The sequence below is a fragment of the Gigantopelta aegis genome, chromosome 4 (genome assembly GCF_016097555.1).
Source record: "Gigantopelta aegis isolate Gae_Host chromosome 4, Gae_host_genome, whole genome shotgun sequence".
Classification (NCBI taxonomy): Eukaryota; Metazoa; Mollusca; class Gastropoda; order Neomphalida; family Peltospiridae; genus Gigantopelta; species Gigantopelta aegis.
In genome coordinates this window covers 75,622,380-75,644,705 of record NC_054702.1, presented here as the reverse complement: position 1 = coordinate 75,644,705, position 22,326 = coordinate 75,622,380, and the positions used below count along the sequence as shown (strand labels likewise).

Sequence of the window (22,326 nt, the reverse complement as noted above, 5' to 3'; positions counted from 1 at the left end):
CGCCTACAACAGCTTGCTCTGAATGTGCACGAAAAACCCTATGACCTAACCTGATCTGACCTGTAACATAGCCTAATTATGATATTTCTTTTCAGTGGCAGGTCCAAGTGAGGGTTTTTTAAAGGGGTTTACCCCACAACCACCGCCACCCCACCCCCTTTAGCTGCCAAGTGAAAACAAATGAGTTATAGGCCTATCTCTTTTTTTTCAAGAAATAAATCTGTTCACCACTATGTCAGGCTTGTGATAATGTGTGTACAAGACACACATAAAGACAATTTTAGACAGAGAGACAGACACACAGGGACACCACACACACACACACACACACACACACAAACACACACACCGCTCAATGAGACGAAACCACTCGTATATAATAAACCCCTTCTCACAATCCTAGATTCGCCCCATACGTTTGTCATTTAGATCAAAATAATAAATGTTAATCGTGGTTTAGAAAACTTTCAAAATATCAGAAAGCATATGCCAGCATAGCGCGTAAGGGTGGTCAATGTATTAGAATTGTCTGGTGGAGGATTGCCATACCCCTTCACCTTTTCAAACTATGAGGGCATGTGATATGTATGACATGTTCAGTTTGGTGTATTGTGTTACCTTCTTTTAAGAAGGGGGCGGGACGTAGTCCAGTGGTAGAGCGCTCGCTTGATGCGCGGTCTGTCTGGGATCGATCCCTATCAGTGGGCCCATTGGGCTATTTCTCACTCCATCCGGTGCACCATGACTGGTACATCAAAGGCCGTGATATGTGCTATCCTGCCTGTGGGATGGTGCATATAAAAGATCCCTTGCTGCTACTCGAAAAGAGTAGCCCATGAAGTGGCGACAGCGGGTTTCCTCTCTCAATGTATATGTGGTCCTTAACAATATGTCTGACGCCATATAACCGTAAATAAAATGTGTTGAGTGCGTCGATAAATACATTTCCTTCCTTCACATCTAGCTGGTAAGTTCAATGGATACGCGATGAAGGTGTTCTATAATTTTTATATGTATTTTATCGTTTTTTACCAGTAATTCTCCTAGATGGCAAATTCAGTGGATACGCAATGACTTCTATTCTTTTTATATATTTTTTCGTGTTTTGCTAGTGATTCTCCTAGCTGGTAAGTTCAATGGATAAGCGATGAAGATGTTCTGTTATTTTTATATACATTTATTTTATCGGTGGGTTTTTTTTGTCAGTGATTCTTGACAAACCGAGTGGAAACACAAATATTATTACAATTTCGATTTTCTTGCGGTAATTTTGCAAAGATTAATCCATCTGTTAATATGTAGTTTTTTAATTATCAGAAATAAATGTAAAAATAGGGAAATATGACATTGGTTATTTGCAATAACACTTGGGTAAAATAATAACAGTAAAAAACCCTACTCACTTTAAGTTGTAATCCATGTAGGCCTCAAAATGAGATTCGTTTGCAACCCTGTTTGACAGTAATGCTAATATGACGATGTTATTCAGATTCGAGCATTTTCGTTTAATTCGAGTAACATTCAGCCTGACCACCATACAAAAATGGGAGCCCGTACGCCTATGGATACGTATGTGGTGTGTGTATGTGTGTACGTGCGTGCGTGTGTGCGTGTGTGTGTGTGTGTGTGTGTACATGTATATATGAAGAGTTCAGGCGCAAAACGCGATATATCCATTTTTCATTTCCAGTAAAAATGGGTTTTTTAATTGGCGTATATCGCGTTTTGATTTTAAAAAAACGGGATTTACCCAATACAATTTCATAAGGATCAATCACGTTTTGCAGCAAATCAGCGGGCCTACGATTAGCCCTTACTGACATACAATAATGGCTTTAACTAAAAACTAGAAAGAAAATGGTTTATATCGCGTTTTGCGCCTGAACTCTTCATATATATATATATATATATATATATATATGTTCATTCATTTATCAGTTTATCCAATTGGCGTCTTCGGGAGTAGCCAGTGCTTCTCTCACTATCTAAATCAAATGTTGCAATGATGTATATCGATTCTACCTGACACATCCATGCACAGTACACTCAACAATCAGATTGGGTCCTCGCCCCCATCCCAACCAGTGTCCCAAAACTGGTATATCAAAGGCCATGAGGTATGTGCGGTCCTGTTTGGGGAAAGTTTATATAAAAGACCCCTTGCCTTTATATATATATATATATATATTTTTTTTTATTTTTTTTTATTTTTTTTTATTGTAAATGAAACAAAAATGTAACTGGTTGGGACAGACCCTAGTTTTTAAACACTACAGCATATTTTTACTATTAGAGCCGTTTATGAGCACTGAAATCAAACATTGCTTATATTTTATTCTTTAGATTATCCATTTCCATAGAACCGAAGTGTTTCTGGTCATCCTGGTGTTTCTAATACACAAAAAAAAAAATGCATTTTACATATTTTTTAAAAACGCACGTGCGTCTGAGAAGTAAGGGTTTATTGATTAGAGTTGTTTATTTTTAAGAATATTTCCCGTTTCAACGTCACAGACTCTTCTTTCACTCTATTGTAACTTGTCCAAATGAGTTACAGGTTTGTAAATTAACTAAACTTAGTGTAATTTTTTAAAAATGTTTACAGGTTAAAACTAGGGTCTGCGCCTTTAATGTTTTACAGTTCTATATGTACGATTGTCGTTAAATAAAAAGAAAGAAATGTTTTATGTAACAACGCACTCAACACATTTTATATACGGTTATATGGCGTCAGACATATGGTTAGGCCTACGGGTCACACAGATATTGAGAGAGGAAACCCGCTGTCGCCACTTCATGGGCTACTCTTTCCGATTAGCAGCAAGGGTTCTTTTATATGCACCATCCCACAGACAGGGTAGTACATACAACGGACTTTGGTGTACCAGTCATGGTGCACTAGCTGAAGCGAGAAATAGCCAAATGGCTCACTGACGGGGATCGATCCCAAACCGACCGCGCATCAAGCGAGCGCTTTGCCACTGGGCTACGTCTCACCCCTTTCGTTAAATAATTAAAAAAACAAAATCTTTGTAGTGTTGTTGCAGGCGCATGTGCCGGGAATTGTGTCTAGTTACTGTAGTGAGCGACATTTTTATGGTCGGCCCATGCTCACAGGGAACTTGAAAGTTCAATACATAAACAAAAAAACACAACAACAAAATCTTGGAGGGGAGTCGACCCCCCCCCCCCACCCCACAAAAAAAATAATAATAAAAAAATAAAAATCATTTTTTGCACACGCGCGTGTTGTTGTACCAACATTTTGTGTTTCAAACTTTTTCGAAGTGACACCTCACTATAGTCGATGTTTAACACATGTATGGAACCGTTTGCGGAACCAAAGTAGGCTGCAATGTTTGCTTGTCAGTGCGCGATGACGTCACCAGTTGGGAGCAAAATGGCGGAAAGTGAATTGAATGTCGATAGCTTGATCGCACGACTTCTTGAAGGTATTTCATTGATTTGACAGTTTAAAACCTTATGATGATCATATAATATTTAATTTCAAGCAACACTGTGTGCTATGTGGTTGGGAAACAAAGATATTACCGTGAAACTGTGTAACTTAGGAGGCATAACAAAAAGACTCGCACAAACATTGAGTTGCATTTGCAAAACAGACGACCCACTTGTCATTTTTGTTACTTCCTTATTTTTTCAGTTCGAGGATGTCGACCGGGCAAAACAGTTCAGATGACCGAAGCTGAGGTCCGAGGACTTTGCCTTAAATCTCGAGAGATATTTTTGAGTCAACCAATATTGTTGGAACTTGAGGCACCTCTAAAGATTTGTGGTATGCTCTGTTATGCAGATATTATATGATATCAACCCTTTCCTATTTTCGCTTGTGTGTGGACAAAATTTGGGGGAAATGTAACGGTAATTAAAGATAGGAGAGTAATTTTTGGTAGATGTTAACAATTTGGTTTGGACAGTAGCTTTAGAGGGTTTTTGTTACTTATGACAACTTTAATATTTAAAACTTAATGGATATGAGCATGTCAGTAATAGCTAGGTTTTCATACCTATTGAGAATCCATGAGATTGCAGATTTTTTTGCAGTTTGTCAGTGGTATGACACATTTGTTGGTGAAATAGTAAAACGACTTATTATTATTATAGGTGGACAAATTATTTATTTATTTGGAAAGAGTACCGTATTTTCCCCCACTATTGGGGTATTGAATTAACCATATGAACTGGGTATTGCATTAAACACTACAAACGATGTAGTGCTAGGCCTGGATTCGAACTCCAGACCATCGGGACTGTAGCCGACCACTGTATCCACTCGACCATGCAGTGGATCAACAAGTGAAACTGCATTTTAATACTTATAAATCTCATAGGGTGTATTTTGACGGAATGAACCGAACGTGTACGGAATAAAACGAAGATTTAGTCCCATGATGCCTCATTCTGTCTTCTGTGCTATATTTCTTCCAAAAGCACCATCAAAAGCACCCGTGTGGAAGAAATTTTATACAGAATAGTCAAAATGTCTAATTTTTCAAAGGCAAAACATAGCGATACTGGATTACGAAATATAAACTTCATGTTGGTTTTACAGAACAAATTGTTTTAAAATATATTGTATATAACTATCGCTAACCCTAACCCTAACCTTAAACTAATTCCAAGAAATATTTCTTTAAAATAGAGGGGGGGAAAATACGGTACTTTTGCCATTTATTTTTATTATTATTTTTTAGATTTTTTCTGAAGATTACATATTTAAGTTACCAGTAGCCTACAATTAGTAAATCAATGTACTTAACCAAACCAAAATAGGAAGTAAAATATGGCTGTTATTTTTGTAACATAGCAAGCCCGCTAGAATTTCTACTAGTTAGCCAGCCTATATAACAATATATTATTGTTTGTACCTGAGTGTTCATCATTACAATTTTGGCTGCTCAGGGCTTCTAGATTATGATAGCCGCACTCCCATGGCTAGTGATATTCAGTAATGCCTGATGGCAAGTTAATTGTTTTTCATCAAATGTTGCAGTTAAGTCTATTTTGTAAATATGAATATCCTGCCCCCACCCCAACCCCCCAGTGTTATGTTTTTATGCTCTATCTCCCTCTTTAGGTGACATTTGATTATTACTTTAGCTCAATCCGTTGAGTGCTCGCATCGCAAGATCAAACCACCTTGGTGAATCCATTGAGCTGATTGGGTTTTTTTTTCATTGCAACCAGTGTACCACAACTGGACAAAGGCTGTGGTATGTGCTTTCCTGTCTGTGAGAAAGTGTATATAAAAGATCCCATGCTTCATTAGGAAAGATGTAGCAGGTTTCCTCTGATGACTACGAGTCAGAATTAACAAATGTTTGACATCTGATGATCAATTAGTCAATGTGCTCGAGTGGTGTCGTTAAACAGAAAACACTTTTTTTTATTATTACTATTATTTAGTAAAATTGTATTAACTTTAAGTAAAGTAGGGCTAGTAAATTTTTAATGGTGGCTAATAAAGTTTTTAAATCACTGATCCTGTGGCAAGTGGATTTTATAAAAATTCTAGAAGCCCTGGTGCTAAATATTTACTCGTACTGCCTTTATATAAAAACTAAATTGCATTTATCAACTATAGTGACATCAATATGACCGATTCATTTAAAGAAGATACAAATAAATTAAAATACTATAGCAATGTGCACATTAAGGGATAACTTCAAAAAAATGTCAAACCCAACATTATTATGATAGCCCAGTTTAACTTGAAAGTGGAATCGGTGGGTACATTGTACCAACCATTTTGTAGTAGACATTGAGAGCAAAATAATGAATCGGCCTATCCACGAGTTTGTTAATACACAACAATATATGGTAACCCAATCTTTTCTCACCTAGGTCATTTCCCCGCTATTATTACTGGTAAATATGACTAACTCTGTTATACTTATAGATCAAAAGAAACATAAGAAATAAAATTTCCTGCAAGGTATTTCTGTTTTTCATGAATATAGTCCTCATGAATTAGTTTCGCTTTACTCCTGGTTGACTGAACGTTATCCATGCAGAGCACAATATTTCACACGAACCGCCGTTCTGTTTGCGTGTCGGTTACGCAAAATTAAATTTACGCGAACTGCAAATCGGTTACGTCGTGACCTGTAGATATTCAGAAATTAAAACTAGCAAACTTCATGATTACAGAAATTTATTCATGCAGACATACTACTAGTATTCCAGCAAATGTTTTAGACTGATTTTTAGTACTTGATGCGCGGCAAACCAGTAGACAGCGGTATATTGCAACTGTTGTAACTTGCGACCAAAGTTTTAAAGAAATGTGCACAGACCGCTATTGCGCCTAAATTATCTGCTGCTATTCTATTTCTAAAGGAATACATGTAGACATAATATTGGATTGCCTATAATTTTACAAAGGTTGAAAACGGTTTTAACGTAAACAAAAATGCAAAAATGTCACAAAAGCTGAAAAATACTAACATCGCATATGCGCTTTAAATAACAAACATTTGGAACATCACTGTAGTATAGAAGTACCAGCGATAAAGTGAATACCGCAAAATATCAGTGTCAAATTGTAGTCTTTCTTTTTATGTTGTTATAAGATTTATTTTTTATTAATCTAACCATGCACCAATGAGTAGCCTGTTTTATAGTTCAGAGGAACTGGACATTTGTTGTTTGGGTTTTTGGTGGGGGTTTTAAAATCTACAGTATACTAAATTTTACATATTATCAGTGACAAATGGTAGCCTTTATTTGTTATTTATAAAAAATATATTAGTCTAATCATGCACCAGTGAGTGACTGAGTGTTTTGCCTTATACTTCAGAGAAACCAGGGAATGGACATTTTTCCTCCAAATGTATCTATTTTGTTTCAGTACTGGGCTAATAGTGTTAACTTCAGCAAGCTGCACAGAGGTTTTAGAATACGGTGGCCCGATGCCTGAGGACAGTGGTTTTTAGATTCGGGCAACTAAAAATTACTTTTTACGATTCCGATGGCAAGTGGTAAATAATAATAATAATAAATCTACAACGCTACGATCATACGAAAACAAAAGAAAGATCTACAAGTCACTTCTTTCGATTTGCAAGCATTAAAGAAACTGTTTTATAAAACGTTTTCTTTTGTATTTTGTTTTAACTTTGTTTGAGCTAAAAAAAAATATGTATTTAAAATATAATTTCAACGTAACTTTGAGGTAACCGATCAGGTAATCCACAGGTTAATGAATGAATCAATGAATGAATGTTTAACGACACCCCAGCACGAAAAATACATCGGCCATTGGGCGTCAAACTATGGTAATGCAAACAAATAAGGTCCACAGGTTACGCAAATATAATTCACGTAACCGAACAATTGGTTACCTATGTGAAAACCACGTGAACCGATTTCCGGTTACCTCAGATTTCGAAATATTGTCCCCTGCCATGGTTTGTGTATCTAGAATATAATAGTTTCTAATGTCAGTATCCAGAGTACTGTACAGCTACAGACTTCATACTAATTGCTTAGGTTGATTTTAAAATTTAGCATCCTTGAAACCTTGATTGTTTCTTTCATTTAGTTCCTTACTTGCTAATCAAATTAGGGCTTTATATATTGTTTTCTTAAATTTGAATATAATGTACATTTTAAAATATATCATCATATTAATCATAAAACAAAAAGGGGGGGGGGGGGGGGAATGTCCAGAGGGGAAAGCCCTAGAATCGAGCAGTGGCTGGCTATCAAATTTGTTTTTACATTTTTTTATTATTTTTTTATTTTAGGAACTGTGATGTTAGTATCAACAAGCGCTGACCATTAGTTTTCACTGTTAAGACCAAAGGAATATACTAAATAATTACTTAGAAATTCTTGGAGTTAACTGCCATCTGGTGATGATAATAAATTAAAGAAGAACTTGCTATACCAACATTTTGTTCACAGGGCTCTACACACCGATTAAAACACTAGCATTTGCAAGCAACTTTTCTTCACAGGCACCTGGTTGTTAAAAGGTAACTGCCAAGTGGCAAGTACAAGTACAAAATATGTGCCTATGAAATTAGTAATATCATAGTAATTAGGCTTTCAAAACAAAACAAAACATGTTTACATCCTGTATTACTTTGCCAAACTCTGGCTTAGATCGTCTGAAATCAGTTTATAAATTTATTTATTTTTATACTTTTCTTTTTTGCCTAAGCATGCGCAGTATGATATTATGTACAGGATGTCTAGTAGATGATAGAGTAAAGTGATCATAAATCAGACAGCTAATGTCCACTTAATATTTGTGATGTATTAAATGATGCAATATAATAGCTAGTATGGTGTAGAGTATGCACTTGGAATTTTTTTTGACTGGCCAATCGGGCCACTCACAGCAACACTTTGACTCACCCGTACAACTTTTAAATGGGCCGCGACCGAATGTCGTTAAAAAAAGAACATACTTAAATTGCACTTTAAAAACATGTTATCTTAGCATACAGGCATAATCACTATTTAATTATGAAACGGATAATAATGATGATAAAAATATTTCTAAACCATACAAAGTAATTCACTATAATAACATAGTTGAATTTGTGTCAGTATCATACAACAATGTGAGCTAGTATCATTCGTAAATGTGAGCCAATATCAAACAGGGAACTAATTACAAAACCTGACTGTTTAGAAATCTACACAGACACATCGTAAGTGACCTGTCAAGAGTTCCCACAACACTCGCACGTGCACAGGCAATGATAGCTGTGACAATGTTTGGTATACTATAGTAGACTTGGCATATTCTGTAAGAAACGAAAACGTTCCAACACAATGTAACTTGGGAAAGCCTCAGGCTCGTAAACAAAATCATAGCGTAGCGGAATGTGATAAGTTGTTCCAATTGTAACTAAATGGAAAGTAAAGACAGACATGGCTGAGGTGTTCCAATTGAACTTAGAATACATTTACCTGGCCACGGTTTTCCGAATACATAATCAAAACCGGCCGGGGCATTCCAAATAGTTTTAGACTGTTCGATAGACTGGGGAAGTGGTCGCTATTATGTACTATATGGTTTTGGTTGCACAGATACTAATAGGAAACCAGTTGAAAACAATAAATAAAAAATAACTTTCCAATCTCTTACAAACATTAGTTATTTGCATTTTGATACATAATATAATATGCAGAAATTTTCGGTGATACAGTTTTGACTTGCCCGGCGCTATTTTGACTCGCCATGGACGATCAGGCGACCGTAAAGTGCACACCCTGATGGTGTGTATATTCTTTTAGATCAGCACTTTATTAACACAAATATGGTGCAGAATACAATTTCAAAATTAGTTTGACACGCAACATATTTGCTTTAAAATATGAATGTGAACTTAGTCAGTCATACATTGGACATCCCAGATTCTGTTTGATTAATGAAAAAAAAAGAGCAAATATATCTTAGTTCACGTGAAAAGAAACAACCTTAACATAAATTGAATTTTATCTGTATGTAGTAAACAAAAGTGTAACCCTATCAAATTCCGTAATGGAGCTTTTACTGGGAACATACATTTGTCGTGCATGCACAGTTCATCATTTTCATCTTTAATATCAATGTACGATAACAAAAAGGTTTTGATATATGCATAATGGACGAACACTTTGGGTAAATATCTTTTTTTAATAAAATTTGATTTCAGCTCATTTATTTTTCATAATCACTCACAACACTTGCTGTCACTGATAGGCAAATGTTCATACCAGTAAATCGTATGTAAAATATCCGTTTTCACTGAAAATTATTAAAGTGAACATGTTTTAATCATGCAACAGTTCAACATAATAAATTTTATCAACCATTGTAAAGAAAGCAGCAAACTCGAAAAGTCAACATAATAAGTACATTTAATTTATTGTTTCGAACACATAAGTATATAAAATTCTATGCTGGGTAAACTGGCTAGTGGACGAAGAAATTTGGCTAGTGAATATATGTCCGTTACTAGCCAGCAGCAAGTGAAATAAAACTTCTGCATTGAGTTCTGGTGTTGAGCACTGACTGTCATTGTACCTTGTTTTCAGTATCTCAAGAGGTATTTTCCATACTGTATAAGCAACATTACATCTTGGGTACTAAATTAAATTCACACCAACTTTATGAAAATACAACTTTATTATCATATGTCAATTTTAAAACATCTTTCCTTACCTACGTCAATTTTGAGCATGCCTACAGCAATTTTAAACCAATAATGTTAACTTCAAAATTAACACTCAAAAATATTTCCTTTCAACCAGTGACAACATCGGCAACAAATTACCCAACCTACAGCAATTCATATCATAGCTACAGCAGTTGTTGTCGGTGCCACCATTAAGTTTGAGCCCTGGTGTTTTCATTGGTTTTTTCCACTTTAGGAAAAGATAATAAATCACAGAATAGAATAATATTTTCCTACATTTGGATTTCTCAAAATTATTATCTTTTATTTATTTTATAGGTGATATCCACGGACAGTACACAGATCTGCTTAGACTGTTTGAATATGGTGGATTTCCTCCTGAATCAAACTATCTCTTCTTGGGAGACTATGTGGACAGAGGGAAGCAGTCACTAGAAACTATTTGCTTGTTGCTAGCCTACAAAATAAAGTATCCAGAAAACTTCTTTTTGTTAAGAGGAAATCACGAATGTGCAAGCATTAATCGTATTTATGGATTCTATGACGAATGTAAGTGTGCTTCAGTATTTTATTAGTCCCCTACCGGTCCTACTAAACGTTTTGACTCCATCTGTCTGTGTGTACATCCATCTGTTCGTCCATTTATACATCCATCCATATGTCCCATACAGTTTTTGGACTTTTTTTTCTTTCTTTTTTTTCACACTATCTCAAGCTATTCAGCTGAAATTTGTATATATAGCTTTATCATAAAAAGTTACAGATCAGGTTTGAGTTTATTGGTGATTTGTCCATTTTTGACAGAGTTATGGCCCTTACACTTAGGAGATACAAACATTTCTTGGTCCAGTATGGGACATGCATAATTACTTTAGCAGTACTCAGAATGTTTACGTGTTAGTCATACTTCATATCGTGGAGATGTTACTTTTAAAGCATTTGAACCTGTTGTCAGACCTTCATTTTTAGCAAGAGATGATTGAGATATAACTTTATGCACGATCACATGGAGTTAGCCTCTTGTGTACCCATTGATTAGTTTCCTTTTTAACCACAACTGGTATATACCAAAGGCTCATGTATGTGCTGTTTTTTTTATGTACATGTTCAACATATCTTGCTGCTGTCTTGTGTACTAGCAGATTTGTTTTTCTTTCACTATCCAGTCCATGTTTTGCAATAATCGTATGTTAGACATTAAATAACATTCTTTTTTAAAGTTTGCTGAGATGTCATTAAACAAACATTCTGAATATTGTGGGAATTGTTAAGTTAGATGTAATGAATTTCATTGAGTTTCATCATTTTTGTCAAATTAATTAGTCACCTATCAGTCCTGCATACAGTTTTCTAGATAAATACTTTTATTTTTCAATGTCTCCAGATACTAAGCTAGCATTTTGTATATAGCTTTATCATATACAGTTACAGATTAAGTTTGACTTTTATGATTGATAAGACCTATATTATAAGCATCTTTCTGTATGATTGTGTCGGAGTACTGCAGGAACATTGTTTTTATGAACTATGTCCATTTTAGGTAAAAGACGATTTAACGTTAAATTGTGGAAGACATTTACGGATTGTTTCAACTGCTTACCCATTGCTGCTATCATTGATGAAAAGATTTTCTGTTGTCATGGAGGTGATTATAAAGTTATATAAAAGAAGTGTAGCTTGTTATATTGTTAAATAAGAAATTTATAGTTGATATTTTTATAGGCAGTATAAAAAAAATAGTTTTGAGATATACACCTAAACTATCAGTACATATATACATGTATATGTCTAGATAGATAATAAAATGTTAGTTTGCAAACTTGCTTCAATTCATTTCATGTACATGTAGCGCTATGTTTATATATTAATGTAGGGCTTCTTTTAATTGTAAAAATATTTTTAAAATTTGCTCTTTTCTTTAAAAGTTAATTCATGTATTAAGACTAAATAAAAAATATTATTCAAAACTATATTTTATTTTTCCTTTTTTTTTGTGTGTGTGTATAGGATTGTCTCCAGATTTACAGTCTATGGAACAGATTAGGCGAATCATGAGACCAACGGATGTTCCTGACACAGGTTAGTTGAACAGGCCTAAAAGTTAGTTCACATTTAAATACAGTCGAGCACCGATGTGTTGATATGGCCATAAAACAATATCGAGTTAACCGAATATCGACGTTTTAGTGAAATATGTCCAAATTTGTTTTTACAAAACAAAACAAGCCATATAAAAAAAAAAAAAAAAAAATGTTGATTATATTTTTTTTATCGAATCATAGATTTTTTATTTAAGACAACGAAAATTATTATGCTATGAAAAATAAATTAATCAATCAATTGTACTGCTGTGCACATTCTGAACAGAGTTGATAATTTTTAAAAATATCTTTAAATTAAAATAACTGTGGACATTAGAACAATCTAAATATTGTTTTTAATAAACATGAATTTATAAGAAAGCTATAATAATAGTTACGCGAAATGTTTTGTAGAAGAAAAAAAAAATCCCACACCTTATTCATAAAGTCTATGAATAATAATATTCGTGGCATCAACTTAAGATACAACAGGGCCATGGGCAGTTAACACCTGTTTGACAATGCATAGGTGGTAAAGCGTTCGACTGTCGTCATCATGTGTATAGGCCTTTGAATTCACACTGCTGGGTAATAGATGATAGAATAGATGATTGAATCTCTTGACTCAGTTGCCATAAGAAAGTCAGCATAGCAGAAACAGTGGTGTCACTGAATACAAAGAGGTTCGTTGCCTTCTTTGTCAATTAACACCGGCATCAAGGTTGAGCCATCAGACTACAGACTGGTAGGTACAGGGTTCGCAGCCCGGTACCGGCTCCAACCCAGAGCGAGTTCTTACGGGCACTTCTTTCTCACTAACAACTAACCAACTAACGACTAACCCACTGTCCTGGACAGACAGCCCAGATAGTCGAGGTGTGTGCCCAGGACAGCATGCTTGAACCTTAATTGGATATAAGCGCGAAAATAAGTTGAAATGAAATGTCAATTAACTAGTTAACCGATCAAGACAAATTAATCCTATTTTTACCAGTCCACAATTTCTCAAAGGCATAAGTCACATGACTAGTTGCATTCTGTAACAGTTGTCGTCTGCTCTCATTTTCTTTTAAGCTCAGTAAGACCATTTTAGTACCTTGTTCAATGGTTTGGATAATTATATTCGTTTATCTTACTGTTACAGTAACTACATGTACAAATCATGTGTTTACAGTCAAATGTGAGCATCTCTTTTGATGGTTGGTTACATGCTCACATTACCGGTACAGCATTAATTTCAGAGCACAAATTCATATTTATCTTTTTAAATATTTAATTTATTTTAACATAATATTATTATCAACATATAGAGACATTTTTCAGTATAAAAGTCTACGCTTTGACAAAAAAATATATCGACACAAACATATTGACTCAACTGAGATAAAAACATAATAGTTAATACACGTTTTGGCTGGGAGTGGCCAGTCATATCAACACAACCGGTACATCGACTCAAGCAAGTTTGACACAGCGGTGCTCGACTGGATATATATTTCAAATTTGATTACAAAATCTTTTCATTTGTTAATTGTTAAATTGTTTGTGATGATAATCTTTAAATATAAACATACCTTCAATTAAAAATTGACTGTTTCTTTTTCTTCTTTTTTACCCTTTTTTTAAAAACAAAATTATGCTCTAGATATCTGCCTCTTGGATTAATATGTCTGATATTTCAATTTTCCAGGCTTACTGTGTGATCTGTTGTGGTCAGACCCAGACAAAGATGTCCAAGGCTGGGGTGAAAATGACCGAGGCGTATCTTTCACATTTGGTGCAGATGTTGTTAGCAAATTCCTGAACAGACATGACCTTGACCTACTATGCAGAGCTCACCAGGTCAGTTGGATTAAAGACCTTTTTTGTAAACAAATTTGTACTTGTGTAGTATTTTTTATGTTGACAGTATTAATAAAATTATTTCAGAGTTAACAATATCTTTTTAAAAAGAAGCAATATACTAGTGTTTAATTTTGAACATTTATTTAGGTTAAGACCAATGCTTAATATTATACACTTCAGTTCAGTAGATACATGTGTCTACTTTTCTTAGACAACCTTCTACTTGTAAACACAATGCATGCACTATACTTTGATAAGATGTATTCTAGTTTTAATAACATTTGCTTAACACTAGTAATAATTAATGTTAACAGATGATTTTGACAATGATACTTTCAGGTTGTTGAAGATGGTTATGAATTCTTTGCCAAAAGACAGTTGGTGACTCTGTTTTCTGCACCCAACTACTGCGGAGAGTTTGACAATGCAGGTGGAATGATGTCTGTGGATGACACACTGATGTGCTCCTTCCAGGTATTTTATTCACTTTAAAGTATTCTTGTTGCTTTAGGAAAATGAATCGTAATGGTGAGTACATTAAAATTGGAAAAAAGTGTTTTGTTAAATTCATCCACATCCACAGCAAATCTTCTCATTTTAATTTTATTATTTTTTATAATATCAGTGAAAAACACTCACAATTTATTGCTGAATGAAAATGAATTGGATTAAATGTTTATAGGACATTTGACTTTTTTTTTTTTTTTTTTTTTTTTTTTTTTAGGGTTGGTCTTGACATTTGGTATGAGGTCACTTGTCTGACACATAACATCTTTAACAGTTATTTATGTGTTGGTATATAAACATGTTATACAATTCTCAAATGGTTATTTATTTGGTGTTTTGAAATATATTTTAGATTGGGGCGGGGCTTTATGTGTTATCGGTTTAAGAGCGATCTCCGTCGGTGGGACCATTGGGCTATTTCTCATTCCAGCCAGTGGAATGTGCTATCCTGTCTGAGATGGTGCATAATAAATAAAAAAATCCTTGCTACTAATGGGAAAATGTAGCATGTTTCCTCTCTAAACTATTTGTTAAAATTACCAAATGTTTGACATCCAATAGCTGATGATTAAAATAATCAATGTGTTGTCGTTAAACAAAACAAACTAACTTTTAACTTTATATTTTAGATTCTGAAACCTTCGGAGAAGAAAGCCAAGTATCAGTATGGAGGTTTGAATTCAGGACGGCCAGTGACACCTCCTCGCGGTCCATCGAAGAAGAAGAACTGACAGGAAGCGTAATAATCAAATAATACTGATCACATTGGTGAACCTTTTATTATATGCAATGGCTGAAGAGCTTTTCATGTTGCCAGCTGACCACTAAAGTGGGCACTATTCCACAAATTTGACAGTATTTTTACGAGTTACATCGTGTTGCTGTGAAATTCATTGCATCATTCTAGTGTGTATCTGTTGGCCACAGTAGTGCACATTTTTAATAAATGTTTTTGAGTTAAAAAAAAAAAATGTATATATTAATTATAAGCTTGGAAGGCGATCAGGAGGGCTGTGAACAGGTCCTGTAATAAACATTCATAATGAATCTAGTTTTATTTTGTACATGGACAAAGTTAAAAAAAAAAAAAAATTCTTTGATCCTGTGTAACCAGAAATTAACTCAACTAAAAGGACTTGTAGATGAAAAGATGCTTTGGAAAGTTAATCCCAATTAAAATGTTACTGTTATTTTTATTTCTACATACTATTCTTAGAATTGTATATTGTATTATTTGGTTGGTTTTGTTTAGCATTATTAGTAAATACTCTTATTAATTTAAGTTACTAGAGCATTTTGAGGATATTAACTGGACCTAAGAAAATCTATTTATTTTCTAATTATCTGTTCCATTAATAAAAAAAACTTGAGACCACTAAAACGTGGTTGTGGAAAATCAGATCGGTTTTAAGTAGAGAAAAGTAACATTGTCAATACCTTCTAAAAAAAAAAGTAGTTTTTGGCTAAACTTCTAAAAGCCTTGTCCTGTTTGCATTAGATCCCATTGCTTGTTCCATTAATTATATTTTACTTTCAAGTACCCTAATGTAATAAAAAAATATATAATAATACAAAATTGTAAACAATGATAATATTTTCATTATTTCCTTAACAACAACAAAAAAGATGCATATCTCCATTTGACTGATGTACAATATAGCTATACTTTGGAACATAAAGCAGAAAGGGAGGGAGATTAGTATGGATATATATTTTTCAACATATCTTTTCATACATAAGCTGACCTCACCTGGAATTACACAGTATTAATTAATTAGTCCTTATTTTTGTGTTTAGAAGAATGAAAATGTTAAAACCACCATAACAGTAAAAAAATTAACCATACGGTACTTTGACATGTTTTATGATGCACTTGTTATTATTTGACAGTAATGGTATGAGCTTTTAGTTTATGTTAACTTTGTCTCAGTGTATTCAGAAAATGTAAATACTAGGTAACCAGCTTCATGCATATCGGTAATACTCGCCATGGATAAAGGACCAACAGTAGTCACATGTTATCCAAGGCTCTGGTCGTGTGACATGCAAGCTGCATTGCACCACAGAACATTGTGGCATATATTTGTGGGTGTATGTCAGTGCTTTAGATCCATAATCTAAGATAAAAGTCTACTTAACAATAGTTCCACAGATAATATGTGGTTTGTGGTGATTCTTTTGTTTTCTTCAGTACGACATTAGTTACCTTTAAATTTTAAGTACTGGTCAAAACTTTCATAAACTGTTAGATGGAATGATGATTGAACAGCTTTGCCAAAATATAACACAACAGTTTTCCTCAAACATTCAGTATTGTTCCGTCAGGTGTTCAAAGTTGAGAGATTGATATTTGTTTTAATTTTAATACCCCAAATCTAATAACAATATTTAAAAAAGCTCTATGTTTTATAACTAATAGGTCCATTTTTTTGGACTACATTATATTGATTTCTTTGTAAATTTCAAACACAAAATTAATTTTTAACTGATGTGGTCCAGTTGCATGTGCCTTACATGTATGTCCATTTCTAATACCAACCAGTAGGAGGCAACATCTTGTTTGTTATTAGTTTTTCTTGCTCATTTGTTGTCTATTTATTTTCTTGTTATTGTTGTCTCATTCTAACACCAATGTTACTGCAGTTAGTGTGTACATTTATATTTGTTGAAGTGCCTCATAAAATATTCTATTTCAACTTTGCATTACCTTGATATTTCTAGATTAACATGACTGTTGATGTTATTTAAAACCATGCTTAAAAAGAATTTTGATATGCTCTAGCCTGAACAGTCATTTTAAATTAATAGGATTTTATTTTTAATTATTATTTTTGTTTGTGTATTATATTGCGAGGAGATGTTTAGGCTGAAGAAAGAAAGTGAATTGTGAGATTTTTTAATGCGTACGCATCTGTAAATTTATTGTAAACAGTACTTTTGTATTGTTGGCCCAAGAGAGGCCTCTTGTATTCATTGTACTAAGAAATATGCAGCAGCTTGTTTTTTTTTAACTTAACAGTCTTTTCAAACTGTCATTTGGTGTAAAAAGTCCAAAACTAATCTATGCAGTGCTGTGATCATAATGTATTTCTAGTTTTTCTTTTTTTAATTCAGCATACAAGTGAACATGAATTAACAAGACTTGACCATTTTGAGTAAATGTGGCCTGTATTAAAGGTGGCCTTATTAATAGATGAAAAAAAATTAATAGGATGATTATGCAAGAGGTTGATTTTTCATTGCTTTAATATTAGTTTCATTGTAAAGTCCTATGCTTTTAAGGACAGATATTCATGTACATGTATAATATCATGCAATGTGTATTACGATAACAAAATTATCAGATTGTATCATTGCTTTTTTCAATTTACCAGAGCAATACAAATGACATTTAAGACAAAAAAGAAAGAAACGTAATACAAATTATTTTTGTTTGTGTTAGTGAGCATTAAAACCTAAATTATTATAATTATAAATATCATTTAGTGTTTGATTTTTTTTGATTTTTTTTTAAATAACAAATTGCATGCCCACAGTGTGATGAAGTTGTTTCTGAGATAGATCTATAATTGTTTTTATTTCATCAGTGTATAAAGCATTGCTGAAAACATACAATGTGTATGCAACATATAAACCCAGGAAAGATTTCACTCAATACATCCCTACTTTTATCAACTCTTCGGAGCATTAAAAGCTTTTAAATGCAAGCTAACTACTATACTTTGGTAAATAATTGATGGATAAAAGTATGGATTTCAGATGGAAATCTTTTATATGTACATTTGGTTGATAGGGTGTGAGTGAGTGGGTGTCTGTATCTGAGAAAATGAAGCATCTTTTATAATAGAATAGATGAATTTTGCTTGTGTTGTAACTATTCTAATTAACTAATGTTCAAACTGCTTTCCAAGCCTGATACCCTTGTTATATATGTTCTACGAATTTTTGATATGTGTATGTATTCAAGAATATGTTGTATATAACAAATTTTACTTTTACAGTGAAATTAAAGTTTTTCTTGTCTAATTAGGGCAAGAAGGGCAGAAGATATGTTAAGATTACATGTATCTTAGCATCTATAAAAGAGCAGTCATATTTTCATAAATATGAAACCTAAGTAATAAAAGATGTAAACGTGTTATTTTTTCAAATATTATAAGTTTCTAGGACTTTCTAAGATGTTTGATGTTTTATTATTATTTTGTTTAAAAAAGGGAGAAGAAAAATCTCATATCATCATAGTTTTCAACAGGAAATATTTTTTTCTGTATGTAGCAAACATTTTAAATTTAATTTGATTGATTAAATGTAGAAAACAGTTTATTATAGACTATGTTTTCACTAAAGTTTTGGTATGTACTTTAACTCAACCACATAGTTTTTTTAAAACTGAAATATTTTGTTGTATACATTTATTAATTCTTTGAAGTGTCATTGAAATTTTAAAATGATTTTGTACCCAGAAATTATGAAATACCGTAAAGAAATCATATTGGATTGAAGATTGTCACTATCAAGAGATTTTTCAGTTTTATATAGGTTATAGGTTACAAAAACCAGACCCCCTAATCTCCAAAAAAGTAAACAAACCTTTAACTTTTAGTGTAGCATGAATCTCATATAATGGAGTTAACATGTTTACACTCGTAATCATTTCTTTTTCCACATCTTCCACCAGTGAAAAAAGTATCTTCATATTCATTGATTTGATTAAACAATAAATGTATTGAACTTGTTTGAAATTTGTTATATATTGAAAGTGATTAAAATTGAGACAGTGTCATTTATGGACTATTTCAGACATTAAATCCATTAAAAAATGTATTAAACATTTATATTAATTTGAAACTAGGCCATTATTTTAAATGTTTAAATAAATAAAAAAGTTGATTTCAGCATTAGAAGAAATTGAAAAACATTATTTTTATTAGTATATCGTCCTGCTGATAAAAACATTGAAATATAGTTGAAAAGTTGTACTTTTGTTAACATGTTTTAACAGTTATATTAATTTGGTAGTATATTTGTTATGCAGTTAACATTTGTTTGAATATTGAACAATGTCATAATAATTTTAATTTTAATGCATTGCTTTTGTTTGTATTTTGCTGACCACATTGCAGTGTTATTTATAAATTACCACAATTTGATTCATTATGGGTGTGGCCAGTACAATTTGCTGTGTGTTCTGGACTGGTTACTATATTATTTTGCTTTATATATGTTTATATATACACAATACACACAAACACAATACATACACATACGTACATATGTTATTTAGTTTACCATCTTAGTCATAGATTATTAGGGTTGTCACTGCTGAGAAACTTAACTATTGAAAAATCTATTTGAGGAATAAATTTTATATTTGAATTCCTGACTTATATTTGAATTCTTTTATTGAATTCTTGAATTTAATAAGTATCTCCCTGTACTTCCTAATTTAGACATATAGTTTTAATAATCTGTAGAAATTGATCACTGTATGAAATTTGTTTCAAGGTGTATTAATTTTGTTTCATATCTTGTAATGTTCATTCTTTCTTTTTTATATTAGAGATAACATATTATTTACCTTGTTGTAGTGATATTACCTATACACTTGATAATGATAAGATTTACTATTGGAATTATAGGGTCTCAATGTGAGTTAGTGGGATTATTCTGTTGTATAGTTTTAAAAAAGAAAAAAAGTATACAGCACCAAATTAAATCCCATAGATGACCAATGGCAGTAAAAAATGCTGCATCAAATGTTGGGTTCATATCAAACCCAGAGGCAATATAAATTGGTGGGCTGCTTTTTCAAATATGTAGAGCCAAATTTATGAAGCTTGGATATTTTTTAACGCAGGTGTTTGAAGCATTGTAATTACATGTAGATACATATGTTTTAAGTCAAAAACAGGATTAAACAATACGGGCTAAATTTACAAAGCATCAACTTTAAGGATAATAAATCACACAATTTACTTCCTAGTACTGGTACCGGCCTCGGTGGCGTAGTGGCAGGCCATCGGTCTACAGGCTGGTAGGTACTGGGTTCGGATCCCAGTCGAGGCATGGGATTTTTAATCCAGATACCGACTCCAAACCCTGAGTGAGTGCTCCGCAAGGCTCAATGGGTAGGTGTAAACCACTTGCACCGACCAGTGATCCATAACTGGTTCAACAAAGGCTATGGTTTGTGCTACCCTGTCTGTGGGAAGTGCAAATAAAAGATCCCTTGCTGCCTGTCGTAAAAAGAGTAGCCTATGTGGCGACAGCGGGTTTCCTCTAAAACACAGTTTCAGAATGACCATATGTTTGACGTCCAATAGCCGATGATAAGATAAAAAATCAATGTGCTCCAGTGGCATTGTTAAATAAAAACAAACTTTTTTTTTTTTTTTTCCCCCTAGTACTGGCTCCAAACCACAGCAAGTTTTAATGGGAAGGTATAATTTCTCCATAGCAACTAACCATCAACTCCTGATCTGATCAGGATAGTCGGGCCAGATAGCGGATTGTGTCAATGGCAGTATGCTTGAACCGTGATTGGATTATAGCACATGTGTGCACATCCATGTAGAACACAATTTGTCAAGCATGACATTTTGAGAAATACAAATGTTTAAAGGGTTTAACAAAAAATTAACTAAAACAGCGTGTTCAATTCACTCAGTTTTTAAAAGAATATTATGTGAAAATTATTTTCATAAACCAAAACAAAACACTTGTATATAGACCTACACATGGATTCTAAGTGTTTTACATTGATCTGAAGAAATAATACCACTGTATAATATAAATTGTTATATTGTACAGACTCCCATGGTAACTTTTGTTTGAATAAAGCATTATTTAAAATGGGGTTTTTTTGTTTGAATAAAGCATTATTTAAAATGGTTTTTAACAGGAAATTACAATTTACTGTTACATTTTAAGTCCACAGATGTAGCAACAACCTTATGACAGATTGAACCCTCCCCAACAACCAAAAAACACACTGCTGTTTCAATGAGAACGAGATGTGTAAGATATGTAATGTAATTAAAACTATATTAGTGTGATATTTTGTATAAAACTCGTGTCATTTCTCTCGCACACCGTCTACAATTCCATTAGATTGCAGATTCATGTGATTCATTAGTTTCATCTACAGCACAACAAACCAAGATTAAACCATGAAGATAGCAGTTGATTGTTGATGCTTCAGTTTGTCCACCCATGTTTTAAAGTTAATCTTATTTATAATATGTATAAATAAAATTAAAAGTGTAAAAATGTTTTATTATTTGTTCATTGTTTTAAATACTGGGCAAGAAAATTAATGTTTTTATTACAACTCTGCATTCTCTCTTTCTCTTTTTTTTTTTTTAAGTAGCAGGATGTCTAATGTGTAAAGTGATGTAATTTAGAGTGGAGATTCAGAAGAAACTCATTAGGGCTATGTTTCATGTATGCTGTAAAGCCATGAAAAACTTGACTTGTATGAAATTACTGCAACTGATGCCAATAAGCATAAAAATTACATTTTTAATGCATCTGTTTTTCATGTTACGCATGCCAAAAAGTGCTAACATGGAAAATAGCCATTACCGGTACATTAGGTACTTATACAATTAGCAGTAAGGCTTCCTTTTTATGCACTTTATTTGAAAACTGCAAGGAATCAAAAATATCCCATAGGGTGTACAAATGGTGACCAGCCCTACTACCCATGGCACTTGAATATTTACTATCAAGCCACA

The 22,326-nt window shown here is 33.1% G+C and overlaps 1 protein-coding gene across 1 annotated transcript; it reads left to right on the top strand.

The window, feature by feature from the left end:
• The first annotated feature begins 3,400 nt into the window (after positions 1-3,400).
• LOC121371097 (serine/threonine-protein phosphatase PP1-beta catalytic subunit) lies at positions 3,401-19,966 on the top strand. Its single transcript, XM_041496746.1, has 8 exons — positions 3,401-3,452; positions 3,665-3,796; positions 10,476-10,706; positions 11,698-11,802; positions 12,165-12,236; positions 13,929-14,080; positions 14,423-14,557; positions 15,220-19,966. Exons 1-8 carry the CDS (start codon positions 3,401-3,403, stop codon positions 15,319-15,321), a joined length of 981 nt encoding a protein of 326 aa, XP_041352680.1. The 3' UTR covers positions 15,322-19,966.
• Positions 19,967-22,326: the final 2,360 nt, after the last annotated feature.

Coding starts and splice junctions, on each gene's coding strand:
- LOC121371097 (XM_041496746.1), top strand. CDS start 3,401: ATGGCGGAAAGTGAATTGAATGTCGATAGCTTGATCGCACGACTTCTT. Junction 3,797..10,475: donor GGCACCTCTAAAGATTTGTG/GTATGCTCTGTT, acceptor TTTATTTTATAG/GTGATATCCACGGACAGTAC. Junction 14,081..14,422: donor TACTATGCAGAGCTCACCAG/GTCAGTTGGATT, acceptor TGATACTTTCAG/GTTGTTGAAGATGGTTATGA.